The sequence below is a fragment of the Stegodyphus dumicola genome, chromosome 1, assembly GCF_044657685.1.
Source record: "Stegodyphus dumicola isolate Sdum_Otavi_A_Nest chromosome 1, ASM4465768v1".
Classification (NCBI taxonomy): Eukaryota; Metazoa; Arthropoda; class Arachnida; order Araneae; family Eresidae; genus Stegodyphus; species Stegodyphus dumicola.
This window is the reverse complement of record NC_140768.1, coordinates 57,860,753-57,883,728: the sequence shown is the minus strand read 5'-3', so window position 1 is coordinate 57,883,728 and position 22,976 is coordinate 57,860,753. Positions and strand designations below refer to the sequence as shown.

The 22,976-nt window shown below is 33.1% G+C and overlaps 1 protein-coding gene across 1 annotated transcript; it reads left to right on the top strand.

Moving 5' to 3' along the window:
* Positions 1 to 10,301: 10,301 nt before the first annotated feature.
* On the top strand, positions 10,302 to 21,684 carry LOC118189422 (rhomboid-related protein 4-like). Its single transcript, XM_035360016.2, has one exon. It carries the CDS (start codon positions 10,817 to 10,819, stop codon positions 11,828 to 11,830), a length of 1,014 nt encoding a protein of 337 aa, XP_035215907.1. The 5' UTR covers positions 10,302 to 10,816; the 3' UTR covers positions 11,831 to 21,684.
* Positions 21,685 to 22,976: the final 1,292 nt, after the last annotated feature.

Genomic DNA, 22,976 nt, shown 5'->3' with positions numbered 1-22,976 from the left:
ACAGAAAGAAAATAACAAATTAAAATTAGGCGTGGAAGAGCTAAGAGCTACGGCTAATTATCACAATATTAGTTCTTTAAGAGAAAACTACATTCTGACAAACATGCATAATAATACTGACATTACAATACCTAATACGATATCTTCATTATTATTTCCCTGTAACCTGAATCTCTCCCTTTCCTACTGTTGTCCACTAATACTCCCCAGGCCTCAAATCGCTCAGTGCTCCTGGACATTACTGTCTGCGTTGTCTATTATGGCCTGAAGTCGACACCATCTTAGTTTTCGTCATTGTTCAGTCCATCTTCAGCGAGAACCACCAAGAGCATTAGATACCTCCTTTTCCCGAAGTTCTTCGCTCTGATTGCTTTATCAATGCACCTAAAATCAAGGAACAAATCGATTCAATAGATGTTGTCCGAATTTTTCCAGTTCTAATAAAATGGTGCGACGCTGCTGATATCTACTGCTTATAAAACTGTCGGAGATAGTATTTGAACGCGCGGAAACTGTCCAATATAAAAACTCATTTCTTATGTACAAGTGCACCTGGCCGACGGTTCCATATAATTTTGAGCTACTCTTTTAGCAAGTCGGACGACATACAACCAATTTCATATACCGTAACTATGACACGACTAGGGAGGTTTTGTTTCTGCATCGTCTTTAATTCGAAAACTACAAAAGATGAGAATAATTCTTGTCTTCACAAATCAGTATTAAAATTTTATATATTTTATATATATTACGTATATTTTAATTTCATAACATTTATTTTAAGTTTTTACTGCTCTCCTATCTCTTCTAGCTTCAGCTTACAGTTCCTTACAGAATGAATTTTTAGAATCGCTTTAAATGCAAATGAGAAGTAGAAAGTATTTAAGTAAAAGTTCCACTGACTTCAACAGAGAGAGTTAGGATTTCTAAGCAGCGCGCGTTTGCCTTGTGGCTACGTCTCTCTAACTGCTACTACGCTACGCGCGTATTGGAGAGATCCGAGTCCGATGAGGGCATTGCTCATTTTTCACATCTCTCGGAAAAAAAAAAATCTAATGTCTCTACAGTGGCGCCCGAACGTGGTAGATGTTGATTCTCCACTACCAGGATTTGACCATTGGATTCCGTAATCCCCAGTCGCCCTTTAAGAGGGGGCGTATATAAGGTATTTCATCGCCTTTTTAGCATGCCTTCGTGGTGTAGCGGGCAGCACAATCGGCACATTCCGAGATGTCCGTGATTCGAGTCCCGGCGAGGGCATTGATCATTTTTTATCTCTCTTGCTTCAAAAAAAAATACTAATGTCTCTACAATACAACTGGGAAACGCACCTTCTCCGGCTCTTGTATTTTTTACAAAGACAGAAGATGCACCATTTTAATTAACTGCAGTGTTATTATGCACTTCAAAATACTTTCATCTGCGTTTCATGTATGTCCAAGGCCGTAATCGTAATCTTTTCCTTGCTAGATCACGAACCTGTCAAATTCTAACACATTTTCTTCATAATCCTGTCGTAGCAGTAATGCAGGTATCGTTCTTCTCTTTAAACGAAGCAAATTTTTTCCCATCAACGATCTGCATATCTAGTGCTTGCTTTAATTTTGAGAGTTTATTATCATGGTTTTCGCTTTATCTCTGTTTTCATTTGTATCATTTTACGTGATGCAGCTATGCCATTGTTTCTCTGCTCTGTCTCGTAATTCAGCGCTTTACTCTCAATTTCTGGAAATCTTCTGTTTTTTGGTCGTTGAAACACTCTTCTCTGTGAATTTTCCTTTTCAGTGCATTTTTCTGTTGTTTTCCATTTCCTTCTGAGCACTAATGTATCTCCTGGCAAGTACGATTAACTTCAACAAATTTGAAAATCTTGACAACATAAACTTCAATGAATTAAAAATTTGTAATTTAAGTTTAGGAATGTAGCTATGATTGTTTTCTTTCCACATGGTTCTGCAATTCCCCAGTACACTGCGCTCGTACACACATCAAAAGAAACTTCTTTTCATTATGAATTCACGATCCTAAATAAAGAACCGAATCGAATTGATGATGTTGAAGCCACGCACAAGAGGGATATCCGCCTAAGAGGAAAGATGCTTTTGTGTAGGACCATCTAAGGAAAACTGATTAGTATTCACGTTACAGATGGGGAAAACTAGGAAAATAATCCATGCAAACGTTTCCCGGGATTCGAACTACGGAACGAAATACCAGTTTTTAGTGGCTTTACCGCACTTCCGCTGTTGGGGGCGGGGGAACTAAGAAGAAGGTCAAGAAAACATCAGGATTTCAAACGAACACATCAGCAGCAGATAACTCTATAATCAGCTCAAGCGTAAATAGCAGAAGTAAAATGAAGTCCGCGTGTTTCGAAAGTTTCTTGCCATAAATACCACAAAAGAAAAATCCTCCCAAAATGCATTTCAAATAACATATGCTAAATAGACATTTCTAGTGCTTTTTGCTTCCCGAAATTACTGAAAAGCAATACGAAGGTGGAATTACGTTTACAGCTAACATAACATAGGGGTCAAATACATATATTTAGTTAAAATACTTATTACGGTGATAGAGGGACCAGACCAAAATGTTATCAAATTCGGCGACTTTCGGAGATTTCTCGACCAAAAAGGTCGCCAAAACCCCTGTCAGCTTGGCAATATCTCAACAAACTACCGAGACACCCATTATTCAATTTTAAATGTACTTGCCCTTGTATCCTTACTTTTCCTGCATAGCTTATAAGGTATTTCTCCCGCCTTCTTAGAGTGCCTTTGTGGTGATCTGCACGCTGGGCGCGTATTCCAGAGGTCCGTGGTTCGATTCCCAGCGAGGGCGTTGCTCATTTTTCATCTCTCCTGCTTCCAATTAACCTAATGTTCCTACAGTGGTGCGCGAATTAAAAGGGTGGTGGATGATGATTCTCCCCACCAGGATTTGGCGATTGGCTTCCCTAAACCCCAGTCGCCCTTTAAAAGGAGAAGTATATAAAGTATTTCTCCCGCTTTCTTAGCGTGCTTTCGCGGTGTAGTGATCCGCACTTCAGGTGCGTATTCCAGAGGTCCGTGTTTCGATTCCCGACGAGGACGTTGCTCATTTTTCATCTCTTCTGCTTCTCATGAGCGTTCTGAATGCGCTGAATTCCTTTCCTCCACAATATCCGCAAACGGCAGCACTTAGAGAGATCCTCTTGACGTTAGACTTATCCATCCCTTTAAAGATCAACTGGATAAAAGGACACTAAAAGGAAGAAAGGCAACGAATGAGCTGATGAACTAACTAGGACCGCAGCTCTCAAACCAGAAATTGACAAGGAAATTCCACTTTTCACAGAAGTTGGAAAAAGGTTCCTGAAGACAACATTCCAGGAGACATGGTCATCAGATGGCAGGAAGAAGTGTTAGCCATTTCCACAGTCTACTGCCAGATGGCGTCATGATATTAAAAGATATTCAAAGCATTTGTAATAAAAACTAAAAACGAGAGATAAAGAATGTAACCACGGAGTTAAAAGAGTAGTAGAATAAAGTATTATAATGATGTTGGTTGTGAATTTCTGTCCTGTTAAATAATAACGCAAAATAAAAAAGATACGCATAGTGGATGTAAGAGAAAAATCCTGACACTAACAATTTCAGAAGTGGGATTGTCGATGTCGATGTCAATTTATTGTGACTGAAGGCTATTGAAGGTCTGATACAGAAACAAAAAAGGTAAACGTTTTGTTTTTTACTCCGTTGTAAAGTTATTAAACGTATTAATGAAACGAATAAACATATGTATGAAAGCTTTTAAACGTATTTTCGAAAGCTATTGAACGTATCAATAATAAGTATTAAACGATTAAACGTATGTAAAAAGGTAACTTAAGGATATCTTTTCTTGGCAAGGGACGCAAAAGCGATCTAATTGAACTTGCGATGGAAATTGGTGAAACGTTTCCACCAGACGCCATTGTAATTACGATTAAAATCATCATCACTAATAGTAAAAATTATGACGAACTATTTGTAAAGCAAGTCTTTGAGAGAATTATTTAGGAAAGAAAAAAGAGGATGAAAGATTAGAAAAATAATCACAATTAGAAATTCAAGAACGAAAAAAACAAAGACTATTAGAGTTTCAAGAACGAGAAAAACGAATACAGTTAAAGTTGAAGATCGGGAAAAGCAAAGGAATTTTGAATTACAAAAACTAAAGCTTTTAAACGAAAATAAAGTAATGTCTGAAACGTCAACGGAAAATATAAGCACACGAGAAAACAAAAAATGTATTGATTTGAAAAATCTAATGCAAAAACTCGATTTAAAGGATGGAGACATATCTTCATTCCTAGTAATATTTGAACGTCAAGCCAAACGGGTGGGGTTAAATGAAGATGATTATGTTTTTCATTTATTAGGACTTTTACCTCTCGAGATCACACAACTGATCACCAGAGAATCTGAAGAGTAAGCTAATGAGTACGTATTTGTTAAGAATTTATTATTAAAGCGTTTTAAGTTAAGTACAGAAAAATTTCGCCAGAAATTTGTTAATCATATTAGGGATTCAAAAAATACATGGACAGATTTCGTTTTCGAAATTCGTAACTATTTTAACGAATGGTTAGCAAGATTAAAAATAAATGATTTCGATTCCTTAAAAGAATTAATTATAACAGATCAATTGAAAAGACGGTTCCGAATTCTATGAGGGAGCATTTTATTGATTCATGTCCTAAATATGTAAACGCGAATGAACTAGCTGGAAAATTAGATGACTACGAAAACGTTCGATCAGGACTAAGAATAAACAATGCAAGTAAAAGCAGTTCTAAGTTATGGCCTTGGGATAATTCTAAAAACACTCCGAGAGTAGTGAATGTTAGTAACCCTATAATAGATTCTAAAACAGAGAAGTGTTGAGAAATATTGAGAAAACGATAGTTAGCCTACACATAAATATAACGAAGAAAACAAAAACTATTTAACTTCTACTCGTAATGATCAGGGGGATCCCAAATGTTTTTCATGTTACCTCTTTAGTCATATTTCAAAAGATTGTCCCTATCCCTGCAAAATTTGTGGATTAAGAGGCCCGTCAAGGAAATATTGCCCTGAGAAATACAAAAGAAGCTACACTAAATGTGCACGGTCTTGATTATTCCATAGCAGATGATATGTACTTGAGGAATGCTTTAATTAACAATTCTCGTATTGCGTCTTCAATGATTGACTTGGAAGCGTCGTTATGTCTACTTAAAGAATCGGCTGCGAAAGGCCTGGGAATAAATATTTCATCTTGCAGAAAGGAACTGTTTGGTTTCGGTAATCAAAACTGCTCGATAAAAAGTCTTGGTGCGGCATTTGTGGATTTAAAAATTGATGACGTAGTGGCAAAAAGATATTCCAGTATTAATTGTGCCAGATTCGGCTCAGCCAGTTGACTTATTGGTTGGACGAACGTTCTTAGATTTGCCACATATTGCATATGCTAGGATCGATGATGCTTTGCATATCGGTTATTGGATTAGATTGCATTGAATAAAATTCATGTGTTAAATTAAAATTAGATGAAACAACGAAAATAATAAGTAATAGTGTAAATTTTGTAAAGGTAAAAACTGAAAATCAAGTATTCTATCCTGTGACAAACTACGAAGTTGATTATGTTAACCAAATTTATGTTCGGCGCAAATGTAACAAAAACAAAGATTTACACCTCTACAATGGTGATAAGACGTACGATTGGAATGCGAAATATGATGATCATTTTCATGTTAGAAGCAAAGCTGATTGTTCAAAACCCTTGTATAAAAAAATACCAACTATAAAGTGAAAGCGATTTCCAAACCGAAATGACCAAGTTGAAAGTGATGTGTTTTATATTCCTGAGAGAAATTTTGTGACAAGGAGAGGCTACCGTTTGTATGGGATGCGCAAAATAATTCAGATATGAAAGAAGAATACGAAAAAAGCTCTTCTGATAAAGCAGATTTAAACTCTATGGATGGAAGAAAATTATCAGAAAGGAAATCTGAGGGATATGGAAGTGAAAGAAAAATTAGGCAGCCAGAAGAATTTGTGTATTCAGCCCAAATGATGAGTGAAGCTAAGTCCCTGTAAATGTCATCTTATTCGGAAACCACGCACCGAGAAATAGAACATCAAATGCCAAGGAGAAGTCGTATTACTCAAGCTGAGAGTAAAGAAAGAGTACTGAAAATTGTTACCTCATTAATGCTGAAGGACGTAAAAGAGCGGATAGCACATAAGATGAAGAAGTGCTACTAAGAGAAGAAAAAAAAGGAGTCACGTTAGACTATATACAACAACAGCCCACGTAAGTCAGCTGAAGTCTTGGCATGCTAATAACCCAGATGAGGTGGATGAAGAGGAACCAGGTAACTCGGATATTTACTCGTGAAGCTACAGGTAATGTAAACTTTTATTTATTATTTTTTTTTCTTTTCCCGAACCTATAAAGAACTTTTTCTGTAAAAATTTTATTAAGAACGTTTTTTGGAACTTTTGTTATAAAACTTTTTACTCCTTCTAGAACTTTAAAATTATGATTATACTGTGCACAAAATGTGATTCTTGTGGTATTGCCATTAATGTTTGTTAAAAAAAGGAGACAATTGAGGGCAATTGTTTAGTCAGGATGCCCGAATGTTAGCAGTTTGCACAATCTACCGCCAGATGGCGTCATGACATTAAAAGATATTCAAAGCATTTGTAATAAAAACAAAAAACGAGAGATAAGGAATGTAACAACGGCGGCAGACATTATTAATTACTCATGCACTTTTTAAAAGAGTAGTAGCATAAAGTATTATAATGATGTTGATTGGGAATTTCTAACCTGTTAAATAATAACGCAAAATCAAAAAGATACGCAAAGTGGATGTAAGAGAAAAATCCTGACGCCAACAGAAGAGAAAGGAAGATTTACTTACAACATTTTCCCAATACTCTCAAGAGGCTCAAATGCAACCAACTCTTCCTCCAGGCCTGTATCAACCACGGGAAATTTCCAGCGTATTACAGACAATTCCTCAGACGGGACTTGCGGTCTTCGCGGGAAGACGCGGACGCACTTCATTACCTGCTCTCCTGGCCTCTGACAGAGCACCTTCGACAACAGTTCTTTCCTTCCGACTACATCACATATCCTGTGAATAGACTGTTCACGGACTGTTACTGCAACAAGGGCATATTAAAGATAAGGAAGCAAGTGAATGAAACTGAAGATTAATGTAAAATGTAGAAAGGCGGCCTAACCGTCAGATTGCTAGCAACAACTAGGATGACTTCCTAACCCTGTGCCGCCAAACTAAGTGCCGTTAACTTAGTTTGGCGGAACAGGTTAAATAAAGTGACCATATCTCTCCTGCTTCCAATTAACCTAATGTCTCTACAAGCTTTCTCTTTAACTTACACTTCTCACGCTACACAGAAAAATGAAACAACTTTACTTATAATTCTATTAAAATTACCTAACTAAGTAAAAGATTTGTAACAATATATATATTATTATAATAATTATATTTATATAATGAATAGACAAAAATTTCTCAAAATTAAATTTATTTTGGTTTCCAAAATCTATTTTATGTAGAGGGAGAAGTGCTAAAATATAACTTTGCACAAAGACACCTCTTGAGAGAATAGTGTTATTGACTGATGTATAAAACTTGAATGTAGCAAATAATAAATTGATACATGAACATATTTTTATTTTGATAAAAATCCTTTCTAACTGATGCCAAATGCATTTTCATAAAGTGACAGAAGATGTAAGCAATATGATGCCTAACGCAATTATCTACTATTACTATTATCGGACATTTGAACTTCTCATTCCCTCTTCATAATACTTCTCATTGAAATTTTTAATCTCTCAGATTCTCCATGTCACGAATCATACCAGAAAAAAAGTCTAAAATTTAAATAAAGAAACATATTCAGTATTAACGATTCTGAAATAATCAATCTTCAGTTTACGACCAGTACCTTCTATTTCTTGAAACTGCTAGAAGGCATACACAGTTACAGTTACACAGAGCCGAATAAAATGACAGTGCACTAGGAGGAAGGGGCACCCAGACCTGGATAGCTCGAGACTGCCTTTACACAGTTTAATGCCATAACCCCTAGAGACAAATCAAGGAGGCATAACGCACCCAGTCAACCCAGTGGGACAATTTTAAATCTCATAAAATCTCAATAATTCACACAAAGTCACAGTGGTGGACGTCTACTCATCCACCTAAAAATTAAAGTATGCTTTTTTAATATCAACCCTTTCCCAGTGTTGACCAAGGGGAGATACAAACCCTCCAAGGACAGCCTTCGATATCAAATCATGCAACGTCCCCACAATCAAAGGGCAGACAAGACAGAGCCACATGGTCCCTGCCGAGCCTGATTCTATGACCGAATAAACGATGGTTCGAGTCATTTTGTGAAGACGATTAATTTTTCAAAAGAAGTCGAGTGTGTCTAGATACTGACATAGAGAGAATGCCAAGCTTGCTCTCAGTCGTGGAGACTGTCAATTTTGTAAAGGTCCGGTCCCCATATAGCACACTTAGTTGCTATAACATTGCAGTGACATCTCAGTGTTACATTTTCTTCACATTACGTTTCTAACCACTGTACAACGTCGCAGAAATGTCACATTGTGATGTTGATGGGAATGCCACACAGATGTCACATACACGTCACAGCAAATGTTTAACGTGAACTCAAGAAATTTCTCATTCTTCCCCACCCTGACCTTTCTTGACCTTACTCACGTAATTCTTCTGTAATAGGGAGTATTCTTGCGCGCTGACCTTGCTCTCCCGACTCATTGTTAAATGTTTAAATAAACCTTTATACGAATAAATTATTTTTTACGCTAATAGATTACGACTTTAGTTATTTCTTTTTAATTAAAAATACTGATAATTTACAGCGTGTTTTTACTTTGCGTGATACTAAGAAATCGCGGACTATATTTTTTGTTGAATGCATGCACATTTTACTATATCGAGTGCTTATGCCTCCGCTCATTAATTCCAGATTTTCCTAACATTGACTTACTAAGGAAGTTAACAATTTTGTAACAGAAGTAATAAATTTTATTAGTGCTATCTGAATAAATAAGTAAATTTCTAAGATCATTCTCACCATTATTTATTTTCTTATACATTATTGGAACAGAGAAGCTACGTTTACTTGCACCTTTTCGAAAACTTTTCTGATTATTAATAGGATGTGGCCTACTAATTATGATGTCGTCCTTTTCATCCATTGCTAAATCAACCTTCATCCGCATTACTCTTGTAATTTTGGTCATTTTATTCATGCTTTTTCCCCCCCAGAAAGAACAATATTTTTAGTAGGTTTGTTCCCACTGTTTGAATTAGAACTAAAAGTAATTTTTACCCTTGATCGTTTCTTGACTGCTTCTTCTTCCTGAAGACGCCTTTTCCTGCAGCTTTTACAAAAAAAAAAAAAAAAAAAAAAAAAAAAAAAAAATGAAATAAATATAAGCTAGCTGCATAACTATTCAAGATATCAGGGTAGTTCATTATAAATATAAAAAAAACAAAAAAAAAAAAAAAGCAGGAGCAGTGTTAGAACAAACAACAAAACGTTGATTTTAGCTCGACATCTCTTTGGTCATGTCATCTCCCTCTACATTAGTTTGAAGTAAAAGTTTTGCATCTGAAAAAGACAAAAGGGAGGGGATTAACAGAAAAAGTTATAACTCAGAGTGTATACAATTATGTATTGTTATATAAAATTATTGTTATATAATGTAATAATATATTGTTATATAAAATTACTTCAGCAGAAATCTGAAGTCAAACGTATAAATATTCATATAATTCTGAAAATCTTCTTGTAACGTTGATCTGCAATGAGACAACTACAAATATATTTTTCACCTTACTATAGAATCCACTAGAAATAATTTTCATGAGTAAATGAAATTACAAAGGTCATAAAAGATACTAACACCAGAACTCCAACAGCCTTCTAACAAAGCTAACTACTCATAACAGAAACAACCATTAACAAGCTTTCGGCAGTACTACAGTCAAGAAATTTTTCTTCCTTCTTCACTTTCTTACTGAGGTCTTATTTTATATAAGTTAAGATATTTCAAGAGGTAAATTGGAAAAGTAATAAGAGTAGAAATCTCACTAGGAAACTCAACAATTTTTTGTAATTTTACGATCTTTCATTTTCTCACTTGCCTATCCTTATCTTTCTCTTGTACATCATGTTTTTCGTATTCTGGCTAAAAGGCTAAATTTTAAAATGACTGTTTATGTTGGTATGTTGCGTCAGCATTTGATTACTATTGGTTGTATTTCTTTTAAAATCGGATTTCGTAGCTTACTTTGTAATTACATCCTCGCTATAAATCAAGTTTGCTTATCGTAATTACAGCGTTTAAAAACTGAAACTTATCTTCCTACGCATAATTTCGTGCGTGTCGTTAGCTGATGATTATCTCTCCAATTGGCTTACTGCACGTAAGCATAGTGCACATAAGTTGAATGGGATGACACATCAAAATATTCTCAGTGTAGATTTGTATGTAATACTGAGTATAATATTACGTAATCGAAGATTTAAATGTGAGAAATGAAGTTTTTCTTTGTACTGCTGTCTGTTCTTCAGTTTTCTGGAATTTTCTGTGATCTGCAAATGCGCAATGGGATGTCTACACGTTCAGTTAAGGGTGACTTTCCTCATCTAAGGTTGTGAAGTAAAGGTGTTACTGAAATTTGTAATATTGCTTTCGCTGCACTGATTATTTTTCAAACACAATGCATCCTAGCCGCAGAAGACAGCCCGGTATGGGACTGATGTTGTTATTTTATCAGTTATTTGGTGTGATCGGGATTGACAGAATTCCACCGGTTACGTTAGGTATTATAGGACTTCAAGTAGCGTCATTTTTAAGACTTTTTAGAGTACCGTGGTATGATACTCGCCATGCATGTGTAAGTGCGTATAAGGTGTGGAGAAAGAAAGAATACATGCGTTTGTTATATGCAGCATTTGAACATGCCGATGATTGGCATCTTTATTACAACATGTGTTCATTTGCATTAAAAGGTCAGTCTCTAGAAAGAAGATTTGGTAGCAAGCGATTTTTGTACATCATTTCAGTTTTCACAATTCTGACAAATGTTGTGTTAGTGGCATTACATCTGCTGGCAGGAGAATTTTTCAAAGAAAATGGTATTGAGGATCAGTGTGCGATTGGATTTTCGGGTGTTATATTTGCATTAAAGGTACTAACTACATATTATGATCATAATTATGCTCAACAAGTTATGGGTATACCAATAATTGTATCAGCAAGATATGCAGTATGGTTAGAATTACTACTAATACAGATGTTTGTTCCAAATGCTTCCTTCTTTGGACATTTAGCTGGAATATTAGTTGGAATGGCATATGTCAAAGGACCTCTCAAGTATTTTATGGATTTGTTATACTCTTTAATAAGCAAAATTATTTCACCATCTCCAACACCCCGATTTACTCCTCGTGCAGAACCATCGGGATATGCAAGTGCAAGTTATAGAGAATATGTACCTTCTGGTATGAGTGAGGAGGAGCAGTTAAGGAGAGCCATGGAAGAAAGTCTTCATGAAGATCCCCATTCATCTCATAATAATGTACCTCCTTATTCCACTTCATTTCATTCTGGTTACTCTGCACCACCGCCACCTGGTTTTTTTTTTGATAATGCTTCACCACCTCCCCCAGGTTTTATGCCTGATACTGAAGAATTACGTAATAGACGACAGGCTCATTTTATGAGTCGTTAAATTGTGGACATGCGTGATAATTATTACTAACAGCAGTGAACATATGTTTTTGCATGTTGACATTGTTTGATACAGTGTAACATATTTTATTGAAATGACACTGCTCTCCTTAAGGAAAAAATAATAAGGTATATTTATTTGTTACAAATGTTATACTCTCAACGTACATTTTTTAATCTGGCAATTACTTTGGTAATTATTTTAATTTACTGCATTCAGCTGTATCTGTGTGTGTTTATAAGTGTAACATTCTAAAGTATTAAATGTAAAAATACAGAGTAATGTACAGTGTAATAATTCCATCGACTCCTAGGGATACTGTGTAAAAATATAGTATAATAATTTTGTCTACTTCTAGAGATATATTTTGGTATGCAGCTTGTATTTTTATAATAGTTTATTATGCTATACAAACATTTGCAGTACATATACTTTATTATTTTTTAAATATTTATATTAGTTTAAGTATAAAATAAGCAAGGTGATCTGTGCACTCTTAAATGTTAAAATTCTGTTTGTCTTAGATAGATCCTTCCTTTGCCACTGTGCCTTTTAATTTAGTTTTGCTGTTGCGTTTAACATTAATAATGTTTGAATTAATGTATTAAATAACTTATTTATGCCAGAAGTCAGTGTGTGTTAAGCATTTTACACAGATAATGAATATAATTAAAAAAATATTAATTATTACTAGAAGTGTGTGAAAAGTTATAATCCATCTTGTATTCATTTTACTGTAGAAAATGGATTATTTGAACTTTAGCAAATCATATGAATATTGAAATATAGAATGCAGAATTAATATTGACTCTTCTGGTAAAATGCTTTTTTTATTTATGATTTTCCCTTTCCTCCTCTGATTTGTTCATTTTTGTTTTCATAAACATCATTTAGTTATATCCAATATTAGGTTTAATCTTATATCATACCTACATTGTAAAGTATTTTTTTAATGCTTTAAAATGTTAAGTCTCAGTATTTATTTCATTTATAAATTATTTTATCAGATGAAAGTTTCGTTTATAAATCTTGTAAGGAACATTTATTGTCAGTTCTTTCTAAAGAGAAAGTTTAAAAACAAGGTGTACATTGTAAATTTAAAAGAATAATTAAAGGGAATCCTTCAATTGTAATTTCCTCATTAGGTTGTTTAGAAAGTAGTTTCGTTTTTTGTCATGAAAAGAAAATTTTTTCGTGTAATATGTTAATATTTTATTGAATTATATATTGACCATTTTAGTCCAATACCTTTTTGTCTTTTTAGCTGTGATATAATTCCACACTCATATATATATTCTTCTGATCTTTGTTTACAAAAAAACAGTATTCTTTTACTGGGACCGGATTCAGAAATGTATGTATGATAAGTACATGCACATACACAAACATGTACATACATATGTACACTGCGAAAACAAAATGAGACAGTTCTATATCTCCCATTCTACTGGGCCGGTTGACAAAATTGAACTTACATTTTTCATATCTCACAAGTGTGACTTTGGTTATATATTAGATTTATATACAGTATTGTTCTAACATAGATATTTTGACACAAAATCGAACTTTTTCTGAAATTACGAATGTTTTTCCATATTTCAATTCTATGACTCAAATTATGCCAAACTACCAAGTTTTGTAAAAAATCTCACGAGTAATTTTTAAAATTAATTTTAATTAGCTCTCAAAATTTTAGCTCCTCAATGTTAATTGAGTTTGGAATATATTTATTAATCATTTTTTTTATTAAACGTATTTGATTCTTCCTTTCATATTTCGAAATTCAGGTTCATTCCAAATAAAATTCACCCATTTTTTATGATTTATTTTTAAAATTTGTATTTTTGGTACAGCTCTAATATACACCCTAATTTCACCAAATGTGGCGATATGTGTTCTGCGCTGGTTTTTGGTGCGATTGCGTGTTCTATGGCAACCCTGTTGACGTTGAAAAATCTTTCGCTGGAGCTCGTTGATTCGCCTCTGTGTCTGAGAAGATGGGAGGGAAAGATAAAATGGTAGTTGTTGAATTGAAGTTCGGCAAAAGGAAATATCATTGTGGCTATCCTGTTGAGGGGTAGTGGGTATTTGGAAGTGTGGAAAGAGGGTCTGGGAGATTATTTTTAATGGCAGTGCATGATAGAAGTAGGGATTTGTGATTTTATTTATTTGTGAACCATAGTATAAATTTTCTGGATAGTGTGTCTGGCTGTCATGTAAATACGACAGTGATTACGTGGCGGCATGTTAAAGGCGGTATGAAATTTATATTTCTGCTATTCGAAAATGCATTAATTCATGGTAAGTGCATTTTATTTTATCCTTGTTCTTATTTTGTAGAATGTTATGTTCATTGGTTCTTTAGTATGAATTTCTGTCGTTATTGTTGTTTTTTTAAATTGTTTGAAATTTATTTTAGTTTATTTTGTCGTTTAGTGTCTAGACTGTGCAATTCGTAGATGTTTTTTAAAGTTGAAACAGAACGCTGTGTACATGGTATTATTTGAAATTTATTGTTGTTGTGTTATTTTATTAAAGCGTGTAGATCGTAGATTCCTTCCTTGCCTAAATTGTGCAATTCCTAGAATTTTTTTTTAAGATTAAACAGGATGCTGTGTACATGGTATTAATTTATTAAAGCGAGGTGTGCGTGGTTTGTAGATTTGTTCGTTGCCTACATTGTGCCATTTGTAGATTTTTTTTAAGTTAAAACATGTCGCTGTCTACATGGATTCTTGTCAAATATTTTTGGTTAGAAACTTTACGTTTTTGCTATCTAAATTTTTTGTTTTTGTTTTGGATTTTTAGCTAAATTGTGTGTTCAAAACATTGTTTTTGCATATGCGAAAACTGCATTTTTGGAGACATTTTAGGCTAAAAGTTCGAAATGTAGACAAAAAATTTAGATAGTAATATGGCAGCGTAAAGTTTCTTGCCAAAAATATTTGGCGTCTTGAGGGTGCATATCAGAGTAGTTCCGTATTTTTAAACAACTTTTATAAGTTTTTCAAAAAAAATATTGAATTATAGTCTATAAAATTTTTACCATCTTCATAACTCTTTCGCGTCGAGAGAGCTCAAAATCTCTATTCCCCAAACATCGAAAACACCCGTATCTAAGAATTTCTCCTGGAATGCTTTTCCTTCCCCCATGACAAGTTGAATACTACCGCGCTAACAATAGCCTTACTTAAGTAAAGCGAGAACTTCTTTCTTGGACGCTTTCACACAGTGTGACGTTCCCCTTGGGGCGGGATTGCAACTTAGGGCATCAAAAGCTAAACTCTGACAGTAAACACAAGAAAGAGAAGGTGCCATTAAAATAATATAACTACTTTTAGTAGCTTCAAAAGAATGATTGACATGTGATTTAACAACACCTGAAAGCAATGAGTAATGCAGTAACGTGATGGGGGAAAGCATTGGGTAGGAAATTATTCAGGCATCCAGCCGATGTCTGAATGCTCGGGCGTTTGGGGCGACTTCAATGCAAAAGAATTAAAGTAGATGTATATCTAAGCATACTTGCAGAAAATTACAGTTTCATATTCAAAATTTCTGAAGATATACATGAATTTATATTACTGGCATGTTTTGAAATTTAGCATATTTGTTGAAAGCAATAAAACATTAAATGTGGTTTAGACGCTTTGCTAAAATTATTTGGAAGTAGAAATAATGTGACTTTTCTCTGTAAAAAGTTATGAAACCGGTGCCTTTTTTTCCCGCTCCAGCATAATGGGAGGGAAAGGAAAATTGGTTGGCATATATTAAGAAGTTCAGCAAGTGAATTATTCTTGGCACAAACTAAAAAAAAATTGTGGCAAGAGAAATTTTTTAATTTCTCTGGAAATTTCACCCCAGATTAAAAAAAAAATTAATATCTAGGTGTAATTTGAGTCATAGAATCGAAATATGGAAAAAAATTGGTATGTTATTTCAGAAAGTCCAATTTTGTGTCAAAACACCTATGTTGGAAAGATGCTATATATAAATCTAATATATATCCTAAGTCGCGTCTTCGAGACATGAAAACCATTAATTGAATTTTGTCAATCGGCCCAGCAGAAAGAGAAACATAGAACTGTCCCATTTCTTTTTATGCAGTGTACATTCATACACAAGCACATCTATCCATCCATACATACATGCATTTTTTAATCCAGTCTCTGTAATAGTAGAATATCCAAAAAACTGATCAAAATAATTTTTAACATCCTCATTTGAAGTAAATGTTTTACAATTTGAAAAATTTTCTGAAGGCTGGCACATTTTTTTCAACAGTCCCTTTCTCTTCACTAGTTAAGACTATAAAAATGGTTCATTTTCTTTACATTTTAGAAGCAAATCTCTTTAACTCTTTAGCATCAGTAGAGGCCAAAATCTGTTTCACTCAAACAACTGAAACGCCCATATATCTGTATTTTTGTTGGACTGGATTTCCTTCCCCCATGTAAATTAGAATGCTACAGTGCTAACAATAACCTGCTTAGAGTAAATCTTCATATGCTTTCACCACTGTGTGCAGTTTCCCCTTGGGACAGGATTTGTAACTTCAGGCATTGATAGCTAAACATTGATGCTAAACAAAGGAGAAAAAAGGTGCGTTTATGTAAAAGAACAACTTTTAGTCACTTCAAAAGAATGATTGGCATGTCATTTGACAAATTTTGAAAGTAATGAGCCATGCACAAACATGATGGAAGAAAGCTTCAGGTAGAAAATGATTCAGGCGTTCGGGTGACCTGCCAATGTCTTAATGATTGAGTGTTTGGGGCGACTTCGATGTGAAAGAAGCAACACATTTGTTGCTAGTAAAAATTCCTCAGATTTGTGTCGTAAGACGAGCTTCTCTTGTCAGGCTTGCCTGACTGTGTCCTAAATAAACAAAATATGCATCCTCGGAAGCCAAATTACAAAATAGTAGTGTTTTAATGATTAAAAATGTTATTTATATTTTAATAAAGCTAGAAAAACGGAAATAAACGAAATAAGCTAGAAAAACCAAAAAACCTTTTATTTTCTATGTTTAAAAATTTTTTCCGACGCTCTAGAGCAGCTGTAGCACATCACGTTCAACTTACCATCTGTGTGTCACTGACGCTCTAACACTTCTCTTCATTTCTCTGTGAAATTATTTACACATTGAATACAGTCAGAGTTTAAAAGATATGAAAATTATAATTGGACAAAAAGAAGTCAAATTTATGAAAACAATGTCAAAAAATATTTTCAGATAATTAATACAAAATACAGATATTCACGTTGTTCAACTATTCCTATTATTTCAAAATGTTGCAGCAAAATAAAAGTTATAAAAAATATTCATGTACCTGCCTGTTGAATGCTCAACTCTGAAGATTATAAAACATAACAAATATTATATAATACATAATCAACATAGTAGAAAATCATAGAAAGAATACAAAAATTTTAAACTTATTACAAAACAAAAATTTCATTAGTGTAGAAACAGTACTGCATTAATATATTGTCACTTATGGTATATTTCATGGCAGTTTAAGCAGTATCCTGGTTTGTCTGGACGGTCTCGGCACTCTTTGAGAGGAACAAAATTTGCACATTTTTTCTTTGTATTTAGGTTTTGCCAGGTTCAAGTTCTCTTTTTCTGAAGAGTATGTTTGAGATTCTTTGGAGTCTGCTTTTGCTTGTCTGTTGATGGCAAAAGTGGTTTTATAATGTTCAATTGGTAGTCATAAAGTGATATTTTACTTCCGGAATATTTATTATAAAGAGCATGTGAATTTATTAAAATTACTTCAATAATATGAAAGAACAATTTTTTGCACCAGCATGGTTCTTTTCTCTTCGAGAGATAATACGACACCATTTGATCTTGCCGATCTACGTAAACATATTATAGTTGATGTTTGGCAATGGCTTCTGCTTCAATTCATTTCTTTTATTTTAAATCTCAAAAGTTTCATTTTTGTACACTGTAAAAATATAATACACTTCACATTTATTTTTCCACTTTCCAATCATTATTCCCTGAAAATACCTTTCAATGGTATCGCTTTTTCGCAATTTAGTAGTATGAACATCTTTCGGAGTGTTTTCGCGAGTGGTTCTCATTGTACCTGTGTAGTGCATCTTTTTATCTAACAGTAAGTTGGCTAAGTCAAAGCTATTATAATTGTATATGAAAACAATGCGATCGACATTTAATTTTTCATATAGTAAATGCAAAACTATTTTTTGTGTATGATTTTGCCCTCCATAGTCATCTAATAAACCAGTATACACAGCAATTTTTTGCGCTATTGCACGTGATGTACTCAAAATATACAGTTTCATACCGTACTTATGTCTGTAGGCTGAGGTTCTCCAGGTCCACTATGTTTTTGCAAAATACAATGCATATAAAATTACGGATTTCGACTAATGGGTTCTCCTTCCAGTAATCCTTCATTTTTATGTTCTCCATTTGCAAGAATGTTCCCAAAAAACTAAAAATTCATCCACTTTTAAATGTTTCCAAAAAGTTATTTATGACTTTTCTTTCGTTTTATCGCTACGTTGTATTTTCAATGCATAACGATTTGCTTCTTTGACTGTTTTTTCAAAATATTCTTCAGTAAGGAAAAGGCAGAAATATCTGACAGGAGTACTTTTATTTGGCTGTATTAGCAAGGACTCATTTTTTTGTTACATGTATGACTTATTATACAATTTGAATCCGTTTTCCAATCAACAAGACTGTTCTTTTCAATTGCTGGAAATTATTGAGCTACATCTTCTGTGTCAGAAACTGACATTTCTATGGTGTCCACTGCAAAATCACTATCTTCTTTAGATTCGCTCGTAGAATCCAAACCATAATCTTCGTCATTTGTGCTGTCGTAGTCAGAAAGATTACTCAGTACTTACTTAATAATGCCACCGCAGCTGGAAATTTGGCAGTTTTTAAGTGCTGCCAATCTACACCTAAAATTTTTGCTGCAAATCATAAATAAAAACACTTTATTTAAAATCAAAAACACTTTCAAAAATCAAAACACTTTATTTAAAATAAAAGTAGTCAATCGGATCTCGGTGAAAAATGGGCCGATATAGAGTTTAACATAGATTCAAAACAATCCTTATTTTCTTTGACCTGATGCTGTTTCCATATGAACTCTGCTAAATAAGATTCTAAATGATATCTCACTGTTCCCCTATGTCTCTTGTTCCTCCATTTAGCACTGCCCCACATTCTCTCAACTGTTTGTGTATGAACTCCTGTATCAGGATCACTCAAATTGTATTTATGATTAACTTTAGCATGTAGAAATCCTTCTTTTTCTATTCTATTTGTTTGGTGACCTTTTTAGCTGTCAGAATAAATTGAGCTACCATCTGCAATGTTTTCAATAATTTTATTAAGAAGGGTAGAGCCAGTCTATTAGGAACAGTGACAACAAATGGATCTTTTGTTTCTCTACATATACCACAAAACACGTACTGTTCGGGTAATACTCAGCCACAATTATTTTTATGCTTAGTAAACAAATTTTCATCAATTTCCACAATACAATCTGGTCCATTTACCTTCTTGTTTGGTTTATTCTCCATATCCAAGACACATAATTCACACATGTAATTGTTCCAATCCATAACGGTTTTATCCTATAAATGAAGTTGCTTTTCACAAAATTTAATAAATGTCAACTCCTTACACCAGCAGTATATGAATCTCAAAATTGAACAAAAGGGAATTCTACTTCCTTCAAACCAGTTGACTTTTCTAAGTACCACTTACTGATCAAACTGTCTTAAATTACATTTTCAAAATGTACGTTTACCAAAATAAAGTTTCATATCATGCGAATTGGTACATTTTCGTTGTTTTTTTTTTTTTTTTTTTTTTTTTTTTTTTTTTTGTAAAATATTTTGCTCCTGAAATAAAATTGCATCTTCTTCTAAGTTTGGCAAATCCCAAAGACTCATTTTCATAGCACTAAAAAATAGCGTCGAAAAACGACAAACAACAAGACAAAAAGGAGTCCAAACGATAACTGCATGCGAACAACAGGATTGCTCTTTATTGGCGCATCAGTGCAACTTCTACTGCCCTGCCATTAATACGTAAGTACTGATTACTTTTTTCTAATAATTCTAATATTTTAGTTTCAGTCAGTTTTTATTTACTTTCCTTTTCCTACGCTGTGAAGGCCCTGCAATACTTGTACTGTCTTCTACTTTTAAAAATGGACGTAAAAATTGAAACACAATATTTAAAAACTATGCACCTAAAATATAAAAGTAATGCTTCACTAAAATGCGTAAAAAACCTTTTCATTCAACTTCCAAAGCCGCACTAAAGATAAAGCATATAAAGAGGTAGCTGTGTGCTGACGCGTAAGTGTGTCAGTGGCAGTGAATGTGTTAAAAACATGTAGAACTGATACATAGAGCTTTGAAATCAAACCGAGTTATTTCATGTGATTGTAAACAGTTCAATTTGACAAATTTAACTTTTTATAGATTTTTTACAATGTTATTCAACAGTTTGCTTCTACTCTTTTCTAGTAATTCTAATATTTCGGCTTCAGTCAATTTTTTATTTACTTTCCTTTTCTTAGGCTGTGAAGGCCCTGCAGTACTTGTACTGTCTTCTACTTTTAAAATTGGACGTAAAAAAATTGAAACACACAATTTAAAAACTATGCACCTAAAATATAAAAGTAATGCTTCACTAAAATGCCTCAAAAACCTCTTCGTTCAACCTCCAAAGCTGCACTAAAAATAAAGCATATAAAGAGGTAGCTCTGTGTTAAGAACATATAGAACTGATTTATAGAGCTTTTAAATCAAACCGAGTTATTTCATGTGATTGTAAACCGTTTAATTTGGCAAATTTAACCTTTTAGAGATTTCTTACAATGTTATTCAACAGTTTTCTTCAATCAGTACCTTTATTTTGTCTTTATCAGCTTTAACTGGCCTTTCAGAACATGACGTAGCTTCAGTACTGAAATTGACAGCAAAATTTTGCTAACCAGGTTTTGCACTGTTATTTCCTCGGTGCATCTGTATAAGTGTCACATTTTCCCCCCTGTTGAACAGTATTATTTTATTTGTTGTAATAAAACAAAATATACCAAAAATGCTTCTTTTGATTTTTCATATTTTATAGGAAATATATTCCCCCCCCCCTGAATTCTACTGAATGTAACAAAGTGATTTAAAAACAAGCCTTGAAATGTCAGCTTTCAAATTATATAATGGCAGTTTGATTTAGAATGAAGTTGGCTAGTTAAAAATACTACTCAATCCTCTGATAATAATAAAAAGAAAATGAAATTTCCAAACAACATAATATGTACAACCATAAAAACATGGTATGATTAGAACACTTTGTAATATAACATGATGGAGTTAGACAAAAGTCCATATTTCAAATAAATGTCCTAGAAATTTAAAAGTCATAAAACTGTCAGTGGTGTCTTTACTATTCTCTAATTATCTGTAGCACCAATACATACATATCTTATGTCCAATGTGCATATACACATAAGTTTTGTAATGGTAAGTTGTTTTATTTCTAAATTTTCTCTGTTTATATGCATTCTAATCTTTCATGTTACTTCAGAAGTGGGAAGGCCATAATTTTATTCACTTAGACCTTCAGAATTGGAGCTAAAAAATATAATTTATGTACTGTTTAATACTGTTATCAGAATTATCAAATGAATTATTCTTAAGTACCAGATTCTATGTATACAAATGAACTGTAAATTAATATGTAAAAGTGTGATCATTTTAGATTTTTTATGCATAGCTGATATTACTGTATATATACTGTGGCTTTAATAATAATTTTAATAAAAAGTATTTAATTACATTCTGTATTGAAAGTCTCCCTTAAAAAGTTTTATTCGTGCAGTTTCCTTCTTCCATTTTTTGAAAGTTTTATTTCAAATGATAAAATTACTGGGCTCTTTAAAATCTCCTTATAGTTGCAAATAAGTTCATTTGATATAAAGTTTTACAAGTGTGGTTATTAAGTTATGTTATCAAAATTGTAGACTTTGGAAGTGAAGATACTTTGCTTGTGATCTTCTGACGTCACATTTGTATTTAGTAATACTATTAGCCATGAAAATTTTTGACTTGAATTAATAATCTTGATCATAATAAAATAACGTTTCTTAAAAAAGGGGGGAATGGAGGCATTTTATAAGTTATTGTGATTTTAATATTATACTTTTTCTTATGCTAAATAGAATTAACAGAAATAAAAATGTGTGTTAAAGGATAAATGTATATACTAGTATAATATAAAATGAATATCACTTTCATCATCTTGTAAATTTTTCAGTAATTATTCTTATTAATAAGCTATGTGCTTATATGTGTTGAGACGTATATCCGTAATATGTTTTATTATGCCATGCGAACTTTACATTAAATTTGTTTTGAATATTGGAATTGAACTTATCATGTCTAGGGACAAAGTATATGGCTTTAATGCATTTCACTAAAAAGTTTTCAATGTCTTTCTGGATTCTTAATGTACTGTTATATGAAGTATTATCTTTCATGTCTTAACTGCTGAAGGCTACTAAAGTTACAGAATTTTAAAAATTAAATAGAACAATAGAATTCTCATTTTAAAAGCTAAGATAGGGCTAAGTTTATTATTTTATCTTTTAAAGTGCTTGTTTGTTTAATTTCAAAACTGCATCTATAATATTTTTGCATTTTTTCATACAAATATACAATAGGCATTATATACAATAAGCATGCCTTAGGAAATCATATTGTGGTCATTAAACTAAGGAATTTAATTAGATTTTTTTTTTTTTTTTTTTTTTTATTCTATTCAGGTTCATTGATTTCACCATGAGACACTTGTTCAAGGCTGATAATTGAAATTTTTAGTGTTAAGGAAAAGAGGTAGAACTCAATAGATATTTATCAGTGGGGAGCCACGCAGATGATTTATCTCTTAGGGAATGGAAATGTTTGATTTTCATTGATTTGTTTTATTCCAATTTTTAAAAGGCTTTTCAAGTTCTGTCTTCTGAATAATGCTTTTCTCTCTTTCTTTTTTACTAAATTTTCATTTGAGGGGTTTTACATATTAAAGGAGAGGTATGTATTTCGAAGTAGAAGTCATAATTATTAATTTATTAATGTA